Here is a 16,287-nt window from a genome sequence, read left to right as displayed (position 1 = left end):
CTATCACATCAAACTGCTTAAAGCCTGGTGGGAGCAAGAGGCCCTCTTAATAGTGCCAGACCCACCAGAACCGGAGCTAAATCTCCAGGGGATTACTGATCCTGACTCTGGACTTGTACCATTGGAAGGAGAACTCCTGCCAGAGCAAGAACACCAGCTACAACAGCTGATAGAAGCCTTCCGTGTGGTCATCTCAGCACGACCGGAATATACACACCTGGCACAGCACCTTATAGACACTGAGCCAGGGAAGAAAGTTTGTGAAAACCCTCAACCCCTGCTGTAAAAGCTGTGGGAAATGGTTTGGCAGGAGCTACAGATGATGATGGAGATACAGGGGTAGTCGAGAAATCCCAGTGAATGGTGGAGCCCCATCATATTGGTGCCAAAGGCCAACAGATTGACCCACTTTTGCATTGACTTTTGGAAGGTAAACGCTATTTCCAAATTCGATGCCTATCTGATTCCCCAGGTCAACAAGCTGCTTGACAGACTGAGGACTGCCCAATATATTTCAACCCTGGATCTCAGAAAGTATCACTGGCTTGACTGCTGAGTCCAGGGAAAATACGGCCTTCTCTACCTTAGTTCAAATCATGCCTTTGGCCATGACCACCTTTCAGCGTCTAATGGACTGGGTGCTCCGCCCACACATGTTGTACGCCATGGCATACATTGATAACATTGTCATCTACAGCCAGAGCTGAGAAGACCACCTGAGGTATGTATCAGCTACATTACAAGCCCTTCAGGAGGCGGGACTAACAGCCAAACCAACCAAATGCCAGCTGGCCCGGCAAGAGGTGACCTACTTGGGTTACCGAGTAGAATGGGGGAAGTTGAGACTGCTCATCGACAAAGTGCAGGCCCTGGCACAATGTACCTTTCCCATGACAAAATGCCAGGTACACTGCTTCCTTGGCCTCATGGGGTGCTACCAGTACTTCATACCCAACTTCGCTACCATTGTGGTGCCCTTGACAGACCTGGTAAAGAACACTAGATAAAGGACAATCCTGTGGTCGGTGCCTCCAACAGGGCCTTCCAGGAGCTAAGAGTGGATGAACCAAGAACCCATGCTTGCCCATCTCAACTTCAACAAGAAGTTTACAGTCCAAACAGATGCCTACAAGGTGGGCCTGGGTGAGATGCTATCCCTAGACATAAATGGAGAAGAAGTTGTTTCTGCAAGAAACTGCCTACTTGCTCCCTGAGAAGTAGGCCCTAGCAGTGAAATGGGCAGTGGATGCTTTAAAGTACTACTTTTGGGGGAATGCCTTTCAGCGAGTGACTGACCATGTGCTGCTACAGAGGCTGAACACCATGAAAGAACACCAGCCCCAGGATTATGCGGTGGTACGTCTCTCTGCAGCTGTATAGCTCCGAAATCCTTCACTTGCTAGAGAAGGATCACAAAAATGCAGATTTTTTTTCCCTTGAGAGACAGGGGTTGCAAGAACCTCAGAACTGCTTCCCGGCTCTGATTCTGAAGAGGGAAGGTGTGTGATGGGGTGTATAAATTCCTCACTGGACAGAAGGGGATTAAGAAGCAACTCTGGGTTCAGGAGGCCCTGCCCCTCCACCTGTAGCAAGCATGCTTGGGGTGGAGGCAGGGTTTAAAAGGCAGCCAGACAGTTCAGTTGGTGCTGGCAGGCCAAGGAGAAGGATGAGCTCTGGAGGCGTCAGGGGAGACATGGCTGGATCCTGCAACAAGCCTGGGAATGGGGGGAGCCACAGCCCCCAAGAGACTGGGACCATGGCAAGGAGCCCAGAAGGCAGCACTCCCCAGGGATGGTTGGCTGGGATGCAAAGGAAGGGAGAAAGTGACTCAGGGAAGTTGACTTGAGGCTGACGCAAGGCACTGCAGGGTGAGCGAAGCCGAACCAGCCTCCCAGAGCCCTGAGTCAGAACCCGGTGGAGTGGCAGGGCTGAGGTTCTCCTACTCCATGGAAGAACTGTGCCCACTAGATGGGGTTGCTGCCAGAGACTAACCATTGGGTGTAGCCGTCATCGTGGGCCCTAACCGCTAGATGGGAGATGCTGCCTCCCGCCTAGAAGGGGTAATACTGAAAACACAATGAGTGATGCTTTCCAGAAACAGCTGTCCCAATCCATCATGAATTTTTTGTGGACTTTTAGGTTTGTGGATTAGCCCAGTATGTATTAGGAAAGTTCTGATGCAAGTGACAAGTCAGAAAGCAGCCAGAGTCAACTGATTTCATTTGATTAACAGTGGGTGTTTCCTTTACCTGTTGGACAAAATTGGATTCACCTCCCAGTAGGCGGAGCTACAAAACCTTATAACTCAAAGGCACGATTTCTTATTCAAGAAGAGTTTGGACTGGATCAGGAGTCACAGAGGTTAGTACTGATCTTTAGAAATGTACAAGGAGTTGACCAAACTGTTTGAAAGTAACTTCAGTGAATGGGTCTAATGGATTAAATATTAATAAAATTGTTGTGCTAACTTTCTGTATGGTAGGGTTGATGTGCATTAAAGTAGTTCAGGTGCTGTAGCACAGGGAGAAAAGGGGAATCCAGACATCAGAATGTTAAGAGGAGAAAGTTAAAAAATAATGATTTCAGGGAGGATCAAGACATGGCATTTCTGAGGGCAAATTGAACACTGGGCATTTGTTGCTAACACCATTTCAGCTCTGTTGTTGCCATGGCATTAGCTACTATGGGAGAGCTGGCATAAACTAGGTGCTGCCAGCATTTTTTCCACTAAATCGGGTAGACCTGCTCTGAGCGGAGTGAGATGACACAGTGCTAAAAATGCTGGTGATTGCCTATAGCTCTATCTACACTAGTGCTCACACTGTTGCTCCTCCTGATGGAGCCTGAACTGGTGTTAGCCATGATAGAAACATAGGGCTAGAAGGGACCTCAAGAGGTCATCTAGTCCATCCTCCGCCCTGCCGTGAGGCAGGATTAAAAATTCCTAGGCCATCCCTGACAGGTGTTTGTCTAACCTGTTCTTAAAAACCTCCAAGGCCAGGGATTCCTCACCTCCCTTGGTAACCTGTTTCAGTGCTTAATTATCCTTAGATATTAGGAAAAACTTTTTACATGTAATCTAAATCTCCTTTGCTGCAAATTAAATTGATTACTTCAGTACTGGGACATTTTTCTGAAAAGAGAGGCTAGCATGGATACAGTTTGGGAGCACAAGCTGAGGGAGGAGAAGGAGTGAGGGAGAGAGGCAGCAATAACAGGAATGTAAACTTGGAATGAAAAAAGTCTTTTCACTGGACTCTCCTTGTTGCTGCACAAGCTGGCTGTGGGAGGGAAGGAGATAATCTAAAACGATCAAAAAAAAAAAAAGAACTGAACTCCTCCATAAGAAATACCATAACACCTTCCTGAGGACACAGGAGGCAGTTGGGGCTGGTGAAAAAGATCTTTTCATTGAATGCAGAAGGTAGGACAATATCATTTTGCTTTAGACTTTCTTTTCTGCAACTACAACAAAATGGCTACTAGAGAAAATGTATCTAAGGAGGGTCTTTTCTGAGTCTTTACTGTCTGAGTTCCTTTATTTATAAAACAGGGAAAAGTCTAGCTTGATGAATAGCTGAAGGTTTGCCAAAGCATACAGAACACACCACAGCTTTCTGGTTAGAATAAAGCATTTTTGGGGGGAGTTTTTCTGTAAATGGACTCTGAATCTTAATTTATTCTGGTCATTCTCTGACGTGTGGCAACACTCTAAAGCACACTATATTTATATAACATGCTGCAAGTATCAGACCTCTTGAGGTGAAGGCAAAATTATTAGAGAAAATGCTGAAGGAACAGTGTTATATTTATAGTATTTTAATTTCCTCCTCACTACTACACTTAATGAAAACACACAGTCAGATGGTACAAATCATTATCGTTCCCTTGACTTCACTGGCTGAGGATCGGTCCCACTATTCTGATTTTTTTTATATTTAAGAGTTTTACACTTCATAATTATTGACAGAAATGTGTTACCAATAGAAGTGATGACATCATAATAGCTTAATGAGCACTAGAATTGACTAATTAATTCTACTACTATGCACTAGCATGCTGTTACATGCATGTTCTATTTTTAAATGGCACTTACTGGGAGATAATGTGGTTCAGTGGTTGGACCCTGGATTAGGAATCAGGAGACTGTTATTTTTTTTAGATAAGTTTATGGAGGATAGGTCCCTGCTTCCACCTGCTAATCCAAAATGGTCAGGGATGCAACCCCATGCTCTGGGTATCCCTAGCCTCTGATTGCCAGAAGCAGGGACTGGGCAAATCATTCCCTGATTGCCTGTTCTGTTCATTCCCTCTGAAGCACCTGGCATTGACCACTGTTGGAAGATAGGATATGCGGTTAGACGGACCATTGGTCAGATCCATTATGACCATTCTTATCTGCCTATGCCATTGATTTGCTGGGTGGTCTTGGGAAAGGCCCATACATACCTCAGTTCCCTTCTATGTAAAAGGGTCATAATGATATTTGGTCTCATCTGTACAGTATTTTGAGTTTCTCAGTTATAAAGCACTCTACTAATTAGGACTGAAATATTTTAGGCTTTAAAATTGTCACCGTGAGTTACATTTTAGTCATTTTAATGCAAGGGTTCTCAAACTTTTCAGTGTGTGCCATATTTTACCGGGGTGTATTGCACGTACACATACACACCCTTCCCATTTGTAATTGCATAACATTCCAGGTGCAAGGACAGCAATTGCTTGCATGAAAAAGTAATACTAGGAAGGTATTTCATGTGTATTTAGCATATCACATGGATTAGCAGGTGCAAACAAGAAAAAGTTAGCATCTTGTAACCAGAGACTGCAGTTTGAGAGCAGCCGTTTGAATGAATTACAGATAACTATCAGCATAGGTGGCAAATTCATAAAAAAGTGAGGCTTTCACATATCATGGACAACACTTCAGCTATTTTTTTAAATGAAGGCCAGATTATCAAAGGCCCTGAGCAGGAAAGCAAAGCCACTAACTGATTAATGACATAGTAACTTGTCCCTTGAAATTCGGAGCTAAAAGAAGATTGAAGGTCAAGGAAGTTCCACAATGGCACATTCAGAGAAGCTTCTCTGATCATCAGGCCTTTAACATTTAAAGTCTTTGGAATCACCTTTATTTCCCCTCAACCAATAGTAAATCCTTTCTGCTGGTGGATATTATAGTTTGCAAAAAGAACATATAGGTGCGCTCCCAGAGTCCAGCATTGAAACAGCTTCTAATGCCATTGCGCAACTTATTCAATTTGCTTTTTAGTCCAGTCTCCTGGGACAGATATTTCACGTTTCATTGCATAATCTGAACTTGAGAGCTTTAGTCTCTTCCTTTTGTTGACTTTAAAACAACAGCGTTGACATTCAGCTCATTGCACAAGTGTTTTGCATGATTAGGATCTTTTAGCAGAACTCCTCACAGCCGTTAGGGAATGAATAAAACTGAATCCAGTGCTCTTTGTGGAGCCCTTATCCACTTCTGATTTTGGATTGGACAAAAATCGTACAAGACTTGCTATGTTCCTGATATTGGCCCCAAATGGCAAAAATCTCACAAAACAGTCAATCTCATGGCATTTCAGTCCATTTAAATGGGTTTCTCTCCATGAGACAACAGGAGCAGCAATAGGGCAGGGAAGCCAGCTAGCTTCCATTTGGGGTGGCTGGAGGGGACAACCAACACAGGGAAAGAGAGAAGGGAATGCAAGAAAGAAGAAGAAAGGGTTCCCTAACCTGAGATGTTTTAGGCCTTTATTTCAGCATCTATGGTAGTGCAACCCCTTCCCCACAATATTACCAGGCGCTTTAGCATTTAGCTACAAATCCCTCCATCAGTGAGTGCCTTTCTGAGCGTTTTGCTCCAGCATTGAGAGAGAAGAATTCCAGCATTCTGAGAAAAGCTACTTCTCCTGTCTTGTCCTTGGTGTATTGTTTTGTTTGTTTGTTTTATAGCCAGCATCCAGCATTATTATTATTTTTTTATTTGTATAATTGTAGCAAGTAGGAGCCCTAGTGTCAGGTGCTTGAGAAATTCAGCTATATTAAATACAGTGAGCAGGGAGACTTGAGAATGAAGTGCTGACTTCCTGAGTCACAGACACTGATCTCTCTCATGTTGATCCTTTGAAATCTTTTCCTTTATTTAATTTAACAGGAAGCCAGACACTTGGAAGGATGGCTGGGAAACCCAAATTGTACTATTTCAATGGAAGAGGCCGAATGGAAACAATACGGTGGTTGTTGGCAGCAGCTGGAATCGAGGTTCGTTTCTGTTTTATAAAGAAACCAAGTTGGCAATGCATAATTTGGTGGAAATGACTGTTCCATATTGCAGATGTGACCAACTGGAAATCATTAGTTCAAAACTCACTGCACATAGAATCATAGGACTGGAAGGGACCTCAAGAGGTCATCTAGTCCAGTCTCCTGCACTCAGGGCAGGACTAAGTATTATCTAGACCATTCCTGACAAGTGTTTGTTTAACCTGCTCTTAAAATCTCCGGTGATGGAGATTCCACAACCTCCCTAGGCAATTTATTCCAGTGCTTAAACAACCTTACAGTTAATGTGCAACCTAAACCTCCCTTGTTGCAATTTAAGCCCATTGCTTCTTGTCCTATCCTCAGAGGTTAAGAAGAACAATTTTTCTCCCTCCTCCTTGTAACAACCTTTTATGTACTTGAAAACTGTTATTCTATCCCCTCGCAGTCTTCTGTTTTCCAGACTAAACAAACCCAATTTTTTTCAATCTTCCCTCATAGGTCATATTTTCTAGACCTTTAATCATTTTTTTTGCGCTTCTCTGGACTTTCTCCAATTTGTCCACATCTTTCCTGAAATGCAGTGCCCAGAACTGGACGTATACAAGTGACTATACAGCCAGCATGTAAACTTATGACTAGGTGTGTGATCACTTCAGTGGCTTTCCCTGGTGACAATGGACATACTTACAGTTAACAGAGCTGCTCCATTAGGTCAAATAATAGGGCCCAGATTCTATACTCACTGACGACCATTGTAGTCAGTGTTTTATATGTTCCCTGCTCTGTTCCCAGGCCACAGAGGATATAAGTCTTTCACAGTTTCACCTGTGAGCCTGGCTCTTTACCTCAAGCCATAAAGATGCGTGCTTCCAACTCTGAAAGTCCCCATTTCAGTGCCTGATATTGGCTAAGATGGAGACCATATGCCTGTCATTGTGGGGCTGGGGCCACTATGCCCTACACAGCACTAATATTAGTGAGTATCTTGTGAAACTAATTGCTTTCAACATTAACTCTGGAAGCTATGCCAGAGGGGTACATGGCTGCTCTGACGTGCCTGTTGGCAATCAGCCAGGAAGCCTCTGGGGATTCTTGCCGCTGCACAACCCTTTCTCTTCCCTTGCCACCCATGTGCTGTGGCAAAAATAAAATCATAGAATAGTCCCACAGCTACTGTGTGTGCTTTCCCTCCTCCCCCATGCTTGGCTCTGCTTTCAGCTCACCACGGGGAAGTAGACACCCCAGTCCTTGCACTCATGACAGGCAAGAACATTGTGGCTGCCTCTTGCACAGAAGAACATTTGTTTTGCTCTCTGGTCACCTTGCACACCTTGGCAGGGCTAGCCACAATCTAACAAAGCTCCTACACAAAAGGCATTTTAATTAAGCATAACGGGGTAAAGGGAGAACGTGACAGAGGCAGGATTTTATCTAAATACAGAATATTTTTAAGTTTTCAACTGCTTTTTACATGAAAAATTCTAAAAGCAAATAATCGTTAATCATTATTTTCTCAAGTGATTCCTAACCTAACCCATGCAGTAACAATGAGACCCTTTTCACTTTTTTTACCCATTTGTTTTCCAGTTTGAAGAACAATTCTTTGAAACAAGGGAAGATCTTTTAAAGTTACAGCAGGGTGAGTTTTTTAATTAGTTTTTTATTAGAACTGTTTGTGGATCCTAATGTGGAATTCTTGAAAATGTAATTGTCTTTTAAAAAGAAAATCTGGACTGGTTCATGAACATGATGAATCATAATTGCACATTGCAGTAAGACCTTTTTGTTTCAGTCAAATATTGGACACCAACCTCCACTCTGTTATACCAGTTTTATAACCGTAACATATGTTACTCTATAGCTTGCTTGGTACAGTGATTTGAAATGGTCAGATTAAAGATGATGTATAAAAAGTTATTATTTTGGAAAGTTCATATTGAGCATAATAAAAGTTTTCTTAGGGGCCAAATCCTTCAGTCTTCCCCTATTGACCTCAGTGGGAACTTTACCTGAGTAAACTACACAATGCACGGTTTGTCCCTTTCTTTAAATCACCATTAAAGGTTTTATTTTGGGGACTTTATTGGATTTGCAGCAATTCTAAGAAGTTTATTGTTATAATCCAAGCTATTAATGGGTTTACCCTTTCCCACAAGAAATAGCATTCACATGCTATTTCACTTCACAGTATAAGATAAAAGACCCTCAAATTAAAAAGAAAATAGCAAGTTAGAGGTTTTCTCAACTCCACTGCAATGATAATAGTTATGGGGAAAAGACTGTAATTTATTTGAGTCATACTTCTCATCTTTCTTTTAAAAGATGGATCCCTGCTGTTTCAACAAGTGCCCCTGGTAGAAATTGATGGAATGAAGATGGTGCAGACCAGAGCCATTCTCAACTACATAGCAGGGAAACACAACCTCTATGGGAAGGACCTGAAGGAGAGAGCACTGTACTGTAACAGCACTACCTTTTTCTAATAGCAATAAAAAATAATTATTCTATGTGCAGTATAAGGGGGAAAAAATCCTGACTAATGATAAATTATATGATGAGCCAGCACATTTCTGTTTACTTCCAACCGAGGTCAACAATACTAAGGTCTGGAACAATGTTAAATAACTAGATTAGATTAGAGAGATGCAAAAAACGTACATGTGAGTTCATCTTGATTATCTGATCAGAGGTCATTGCAGTTTTCAAAACTCAGCCAGTCAGATAACAAATGTACTGTAGCTGCAGAGGTCAGTATCTCTCCTAATATCACTCTCCATTTCCAGGAAGACTGCTGGTTTACACAACCCCATTACTTGTCTCCCACAGGAGCAAGCAACAAACAGTTCTTGCAAGCTAAGAGCCAAGGGAATCCCTGCCCTTTGTCCCCATGAACTGCATATTTAGGGGAAGGATGCTTGTGCAGACAGAGAACTCTCTTTATGTGTCCCCAAATTCCTCAGTTTAATTAGCAAGTGCAAATAAATTGTATTATTGTATGATGGTCTAGTGGCTATAGATACAAATATCACTTATAGCTAAAGTGATGTCCCAACTTAATTCTTAATGAGAAACATTGTGTGTCACTAATATTAGGTCTTGCCCTCTCACTGATTTCACTTAGGTGCCTAAATAGAGACTTGGGTAATTTAGATAGCTATGTTTAACTTTTAGAAGCTAAGTATAAAAATATTTGCCCATCTTTAGTACAGATGATTCCAACCATTTCTGAAAAAGGAGGTGATGTCATATATCTACTGGGTTGTGTTTTTGTTTTTTTTTAAACCGCAAATACAAATTGGTCAGTGGTAAATCTTCTGGCATTTAGCCTCCCGACCCTGGAGTTATTTCACTGAAGGAATCTATATGAATACTAGTTGTTCAAACCAATGTGAACACACTTTGCCTTTCAGGATTGATATGTATGTGGAAGCAACAATGGATCTGAATGAAATTATTATGCATCATCCTATCCAGCCACCGGAGACAAAAGCAAAGCATCTTGCCACAATCATTGAGAAGGCCACAACCAGGTACTTCCCTGTATATGAAAAGGTATGTGGCAGTAAGGCAACAATTTACAACCACTGGAGTATTGGTCACTTGATAATATATCCTGGATCTATGCTAGTAAATGCACATTGAGCCTGTATTGTAGAACAGATATATTTGGAGTGCCCATGGGAGAGCTAGTTAAGGAAAGTATAAATTTATGAGCTTGTTGGGATTTTCTTAGCCTCATAATGCAAAAGCTGCATAAGAGCCAGGATAATTTTTGTACTCCAAATTTCCAGTGACATCTTTTAGTAAGTCCCTTTAAGAGAGACTTTATGTTTGATGCCAAGGTAGCATCAGCATCTCTTCTGTGCTAGGTGTCTTCCTGAAGTATTCTTAGTACATGGTGCCATCTGTACAATGTACGTGCTACATAAAGTACATTACAGTTCTGCTCGTAGCACACCCAGTGTGGGGATACAAGTGCTAGCTGGGCTTCAAGAACAGACCTGGAATTGGATAACTATGTAAAGTTTCCAACACCAAACTCACCCCTTATTGGGGAGAAAGGAGAGAAGGGTGCACAATGTGCAGGAATAGGTGAAGGGGCCCAATATATTCTACTGTTCACTGAACTGAGAAAGTTGTAGTGGCTTGGGATTCTCTACGTTTCTTGTGAACCCCCTATAACTATTTGGAATAACTATCATGTTGCACGGAGTGTCAGGAGGCTCCATCAGATGTGCCTTGTCTACACCGCACCATCGATAGTGTTTGGAAACAACCTTGTGCAAACATTTTATGATCAATTTTCAGTTGGCACCTGCACACACCTATAGCACACTATACAGTATTATTTATAACGACAACTATTAAAATAATGTGTCTTTCCACCTGGTCTATAAAACGTTTGTGGGTTTTTTTTAAAAAGGATTATGCTTTGTCTGCACTGGCAATAAAACTATTAGCTGGAATTGCTTAAAGTCACTTATTTATTTCAAATGGTTTCTGAGCCTGGTCACTCTTGCATTGAGGTGGAGGACCATGGAACAGGACTAGTAAATCCCCATGCCCAAACCATTTCAGCTGTGATCATAAAAGCTACAGATTTAAAAAACCTCCTACTATCAAAGGGACCAAACCTTCCTGTCACACCCAAAGCTGTATTATTTTGAATAAGGCCTAAGGCAGGGGCAGGCAACCTATGGCACGCGTGCCAAAGGCGGCACGTGAGCTGATTTTCAGTGGCACTCACATTGCCTGGGTCCTGTCAACCAGTCTGGGGGGCTCTGCATTTTAATTTAATTTTAAATGAAGCTTCTTAAATATTTTAAAACCCTTATTTATTTTACATACAACAATAGTTTAGTTATATATTATAGACTTATAGAAAGAGACCTTCTAAAAATGTTAAAATGTATTCCTGGCACGCAAAACCTTAAATTAGAGTGAATAAATGAAGACTCGGCACACCGCTTCTGAAAGGTTGCCGACCCTTGGCCTAATGCAATGGTGAAATTGAGTTTTCTAATTGTTCAAACAATGCTGTATTTTATATTGCTTCCTTTCAAGGGTAACTCGTAGACAGACCTAGATGTACTTTTGAAATGTCAGATTAGGCTTAGCTTTATGTATTTATCCAGAGCACAGAATGTCTCATTTATAGCCATAAATTCATTGTTTCTTCTAGGCTTTAAAAGATCATGGACAGCATTTTCTTGTTGGCAACCGATTCAGCAGGGCAGATGTACAGCTGCTTGAAACCATTCTAATGGCAGAAGAGTGCAAGCCTGATATACTCTCCAAATTCCCTGTCTTACAGGTAAAAGAAATAATAGCTCTAACAGACAATGAAATGTGTAGGGACAGATCCTCACTGAAGTCAATGGAGCTATGTTGCTTTACACTAGCTGACAATCTGGCTCTTAAACATGTACAAGTGTTACAGATATTGCCTAAATTAAAAACTGTTACTGATCAAATCATGTTATGTAGTATAAGAATATGGGGTCCGATTAATCCTTGAAGCCAATGGAGGTGGGATGAATTTGGCTTGATGATTTAAACAGCATTGAGATAAAGATACAGAGCGCCTGATTCTGCCCTCAGTTTTACACCAGAATAGGTACATGAACATCTGTAGAGTTACTCTTGATTTAGATTAGTGTAAACAAAAGCAGAATACAGCCCAAGCAGTGTTTTGCCTTGCAATGAGAAATGAGCCTGAACTGAAAAAGCAGATCTGAACCTATGAGAGCTCTGGAAAAAATTGGATCTAGGTCCAAGCTGTGAAGTTTGGATTCATCTCTACCTTTCAAAGCCCTCATCTGAAAAGAAGAGCAACATTGGTTTTGAATCTGCTCAAACATGAGAGAAAAATTAGATTTGCAATCAGGTCTGAACTTGGTGGATTGCAATATCATAACCATCCCTCACCTGGTTCTCTTAGAATCAGAACAGATAGCTAGAAATATGGTAATTCTCTTTTGAAGGAACCAGACGGTATTCAGAGAGTTCCTTAAATGGGCCTGAGATACCTGCAGGGCTAGATCATCCCAAGAAGTGCCTACTGGCCTACAAATTACTGTGTGCTTTTTTGTATTCTCAATCCTCCAGCACCAACATTGTGCTAACATGGTGGTGCTCAGGAACAGCTCAGATTAAAGGTTCCTAGTGTTTCCACTGCATTTCCTCCCACAGCTTTCCTTTGCCAGATCCAGCAGCTGCTTCCTTCTCTCTCTCATGCAAAGTTGCCATGTTTGTGTTGCAAACACGGCAAGGGTGGGTCTAAATGCCAACAAAAATATTGATTGAATTAGATTTTAAAATGTATTAAAACATTTATATTAGGATTTGTAACACTTTATTTTGTTAAAAAAATAATCTAAGTTTTGGGCCTTACCTATCTGGGGCCACTGGAGCTGGTTGGGAAATGTTTGCAAAACGATTAGGAATTTCCTTCAAAAAAGAAAATATGTTCAGTGAGAAGTTTCTAAGCAAAATTGGTTTTGGTCAGGGAAAATCCCACTTATTTTTTTAAAAAGTGGTACTAGAAAATGGTAGAAAAAAAGAGTTAGTGTTTGTTGGGGTAGGAGGGAGGAGAGAATCGTTTCTCCATCCTTTTTCCAGAGTGGGGAAAAAAGTTACAATAAGAAAGCAAAAGTGGGGTTTTCTCCACAATGTCAAAATGAAACTGTGATAGGTGTCCCCAGGGGGGACACGCTGAGTCTGCTCAATCAGGGCAAACTGCAAAGAATGGGGCAGACGATCCCCCAAACTGGTGGTTTATTTGAATACTTTGATTCACCAAGCCAGCAACAAAACAGCTTCTACAATATCTTACTGGTGACCCAGAAGCCAAAACCCAGTTCTCTTAAAGCAACCCAGTCTTGGGCTCCAACCCAGACAGCCAAGTCAAATATGATAAGGATTACTGAAAATCTTGTTCATCATAAAGTTCTACCAATCCCAAGGGAGTGGACACATTACCCATCAGGTCAATAACTATTCCAGATCTTACCCAAATACATGCTTACGGCCAATTCTTATTAACTAAGCTAAGATTTATTAGAAAAGAGAGGGACTATAGGTTTAAAGTTAATTATACATAGAGATATGAATAGAGTTTTTAGGTTAGTTTCATAGTAGAGATGGTGAGCTTTAGAGATGCAAATAGTTCTTCCAGAATTAGTTCTATAGGTTACAGTCAATATTAGGGTGATACAGACTGGAGCTGAAGACCTCAGTCTTGTGACTCAAATTTCCCCTGATGAAACTTAAGCAGAGCTCAGATACAGGATCAGGGCCCTAGAGTTCTTTTTATAGTTCTCTGGCAGCCTCTTAATAGCAGGCATTCCTTGGGTGAAGCATTGTGGCATTGAAGTAAAACCTCCAATTTCCTATGTATACACAGGTAACTTGTTGCATTCATCAGCATAAGGTAATTATCCATTAACCAGTTCATAGACAGTTTTCTACAAACTTCAAAGAGAAATATAGACAATATTATGATATCCAAGTTCCATTACCTTGTTGACCTCTGAATCAATAGAATATAGTAACAGACAGGAACCATCTCTTTATATGGTTAGTATCTAACAAGATATAAGTAAACACATACAATTAATATTACCTCTAATTCTTTAACAATACAGGTTTGCATTTCAAAGCTCTAGTAAATCTAATATGGAATGGCTCTAATTACCAGTCACATACTTTTCTAATATGTCTCTAAAGGCTGAATTTGGGTCATGTAGCCTGCTAGTTGCTTAACCCTTTCTGGCTCAGTGTCACAGAATATTAGATGATGATGAAATGTTTCCAGGACAATTGTAGTTGCTGTCACAAGCCAAATTTTCAGTGAATAAGTTCTTAAGAAAATTTCAACCAGCTCTGAGGGCATGATCCTACATTAAGTCCCAGGTGGACAGTGCCCTGCACCTGCACAGAGCCTCCCTGTAATCAATGGGGCTTTGTTGAACAGCTCACTTACAATTCATTGCAGGGTCAGTCCAGAAGATCTCTTTTTAAAACACAATTAACATATGTCCAATCCAAGTATCTTTTGCTCTGTTATTTCTTTGCTGTTAAATGTTGTATTGTTTCTCATTTCAGGCTTTTAAAGCAAGGATAAGCAACATCCCCACAATTAAGAAATTCCTGCAGCCTGGCAGCCAGAGGAAACCACCGCTAGATGAAAAAACACTTCCAAAAGTGATGAGCATTTTCAACATTGGCAATGAATGACGGCTTAAAATCATGGCAGCTGTTTTACTGTAGATGTGTATTAGCTATTAAAACTGCAAAGTGAAGTTAATTCAAAGTGTGAAAATTATAGAGACAAAATCAGTTAACACAAGCTAGAAATTATGTTTGCAGAAATTTCCACAGTAAATCCAAATAATTGTGCTAGCACATGAAATGGTTCACTGAATTATAGGATGCACAGAGCAAAAGGGGTGACATTAAACCACTAGCTTTAAGAGAATAAAATGAAATAAAACGTCTCATTACTCTTGTTGTCTGAGTGCAATTTATTTTATGACTGCTGGGCTTTGATTATACAGATCAGGGTTCCCTACACTGTCTCTTTATGGTAGCCTACCGTATTCTCATGAGCCATTTAGGTAACATGATGCAGTTCAGGGAAGTCCTAGTACACCCTAACTGCAAGGCAGAGAACATTATAATTCCAGAGAAAAACAGGCAGAACAGGTAGTCCTTGGCAAAATGGGCATGAGACACATGTGGATACAGAATCAATCCTCCTGATGGTCACGTGTATTCAGGTCTAGGGTCATGGTTCAGGCCAGTAGTTGTTTTTAACTACCTTTCCCTCTGCAGTCACTGGTTTATTGATGTGTCCCAAATGCTATCTTTGTAAAGTGAGCCTCTTTTCAGTGCTGGTTCTGCTGCTGCAACACTCATACACATGTTTTAAGCAGCTAATGTGCTTTTATTGTTGGAAGTTCAGTAGTTCTAACCCTAAGTTTCTGTTTGAGAAAAGAGGTGCTTGATTGGGTGTCAGGTGCTAGGACTCTTCCCAGAGATGTAGAACTCTTCTGCTGGCTCACAATGACGTTCAGTAAGTAATGGATGCCTTTGTACAGTTCAAAAATGAAGTAATGTGAAAGAAGCTATAATACAGAAATATTAGCAAGACAATTCAATAAATAAATGTATTTGATATGAACAGTGAATATCTGCAATACCTAATCCTCTTTCAAAGTCATTTAGTGAAGAACTAATACCATAGATTTGAAGCAGAACAAGGTCAGGGTGATAAAAATCCCATTGACAATCATTTCAGAGTTATTGTCAGATTTTAATGTTTATAGAGGGTGGTCCTGTATGGCATTTTCCATTTTAGAAACTAGCTGGCTTCCAACATAAAGAAAGGAGGATCAAAGGAATTCTGAGGCAGCGAGCGTGTATTAACCAGAATTCACATACCTACCAAAAGTTTCTAATGAATAGTGACAACTAATTTCACATCCCTCTTACTGTGGCATTTGTAAGGTGTCTATTGCAGTGTAACTGTTTGTTTGTCAAAAGCTTGTGTTGGAAACCTCTGCCTGAATTGATGAAGAAGACTGAAGATTGAGCAAGGAGCTGTGCCCCTGTTAGCTCTCTGACAGAGCAATGGAATGAGTTCTTCTACAACAGAGCCACTGCTCTGCTTATCCAGCAACTCCTGAAATCATGGAGGGGGCTCTCTGGATCATTGAAGGAACCCACCTCTGTTACCATTTGTAACCTTAGCTGCCCATGGCCTTAATTTGGAAATGGGTTCTAGGTACTGTTATCGGAGAGCACCTCACTGAAGAATAATACAAAAGCTCCCCACCTTGACTCTGCCTGAGGAGCAGCAGGCTCCTGTATCAACAGCCATTAGACCATCTCATTCCAGCATTTGTTGAAGTGCTGCTCCTAAGTGTCCAGCTCCAATACCCCACTGCAGCTCCTAGCTTTCCTCCTGCTGCACTAGCACCCAGGTCCCCATCCCATACAGAGCACCCACCA

The 16,287-nt window shown here is 41.2% G+C and overlaps 1 protein-coding gene across 2 annotated transcripts; it reads left to right on the top strand.

Annotated features, from left to right (window-relative positions):
• Positions 1-2,310: 2,310 nt before the first annotated feature.
• Positions 2,311-14,778, top strand: LOC123366351 (glutathione S-transferase-like). 2 transcript variants are annotated; one of them, XM_045009713.1, is made up of 7 exons: positions 2,311-2,361; positions 6,164-6,270; positions 7,861-7,912; positions 8,596-8,728; positions 9,684-9,825; positions 11,456-11,587; positions 14,380-14,778. In XM_045009713.1, exons 2-7 carry the CDS (start codon positions 6,184-6,186, stop codon positions 14,509-14,511), a joined length of 678 nt encoding a protein of 225 aa, XP_044865648.1. In that variant the 5' UTR covers positions 2,311-2,361; positions 6,164-6,183; the 3' UTR covers positions 14,512-14,778. The 2 variants fall into 2 exon arrangements, with proteins under 2 accessions (XP_044865648.1, XP_044865649.1); XM_045009714.1 differs by lacking the exon at positions 2,311-2,361 and adding an exon at positions 3,277-3,424.
• Positions 14,779-16,287: the final 1,509 nt, after the last annotated feature.

This window comes from Mauremys mutica, chromosome 3 (genome assembly GCF_020497125.1).
Source record: "Mauremys mutica isolate MM-2020 ecotype Southern chromosome 3, ASM2049712v1, whole genome shotgun sequence".
Lineage (NCBI taxonomy): Eukaryota > Metazoa > Chordata > Testudines > Geoemydidae > Mauremys > Mauremys mutica.
This window is presented reverse-complemented; position numbering and strand designations above follow the sequence as displayed.

Bases quoted from the DNA above. Each gene is read 5' to 3' on its own strand.
- LOC123366351 (XM_045009713.1), top strand. From the start codon at position 6,184: ATGGCTGGGAAACCCAAATTGTACTATTTCAATGGAAGAGGCCGAATG. The intron at 6,271-7,860 runs GTTCGTTTCTGT...TTTGTTTTCCAG, and splicing joins TGGCAGCAGCTGGAATCGAG to TTTGAAGAACAATTCTTTGA. The intron at 11,588-14,379 runs GTAAAAGAAATA...TTCTCATTTCAG, and splicing joins CCAAATTCCCTGTCTTACAG to GCTTTTAAAGCAAGGATAAG.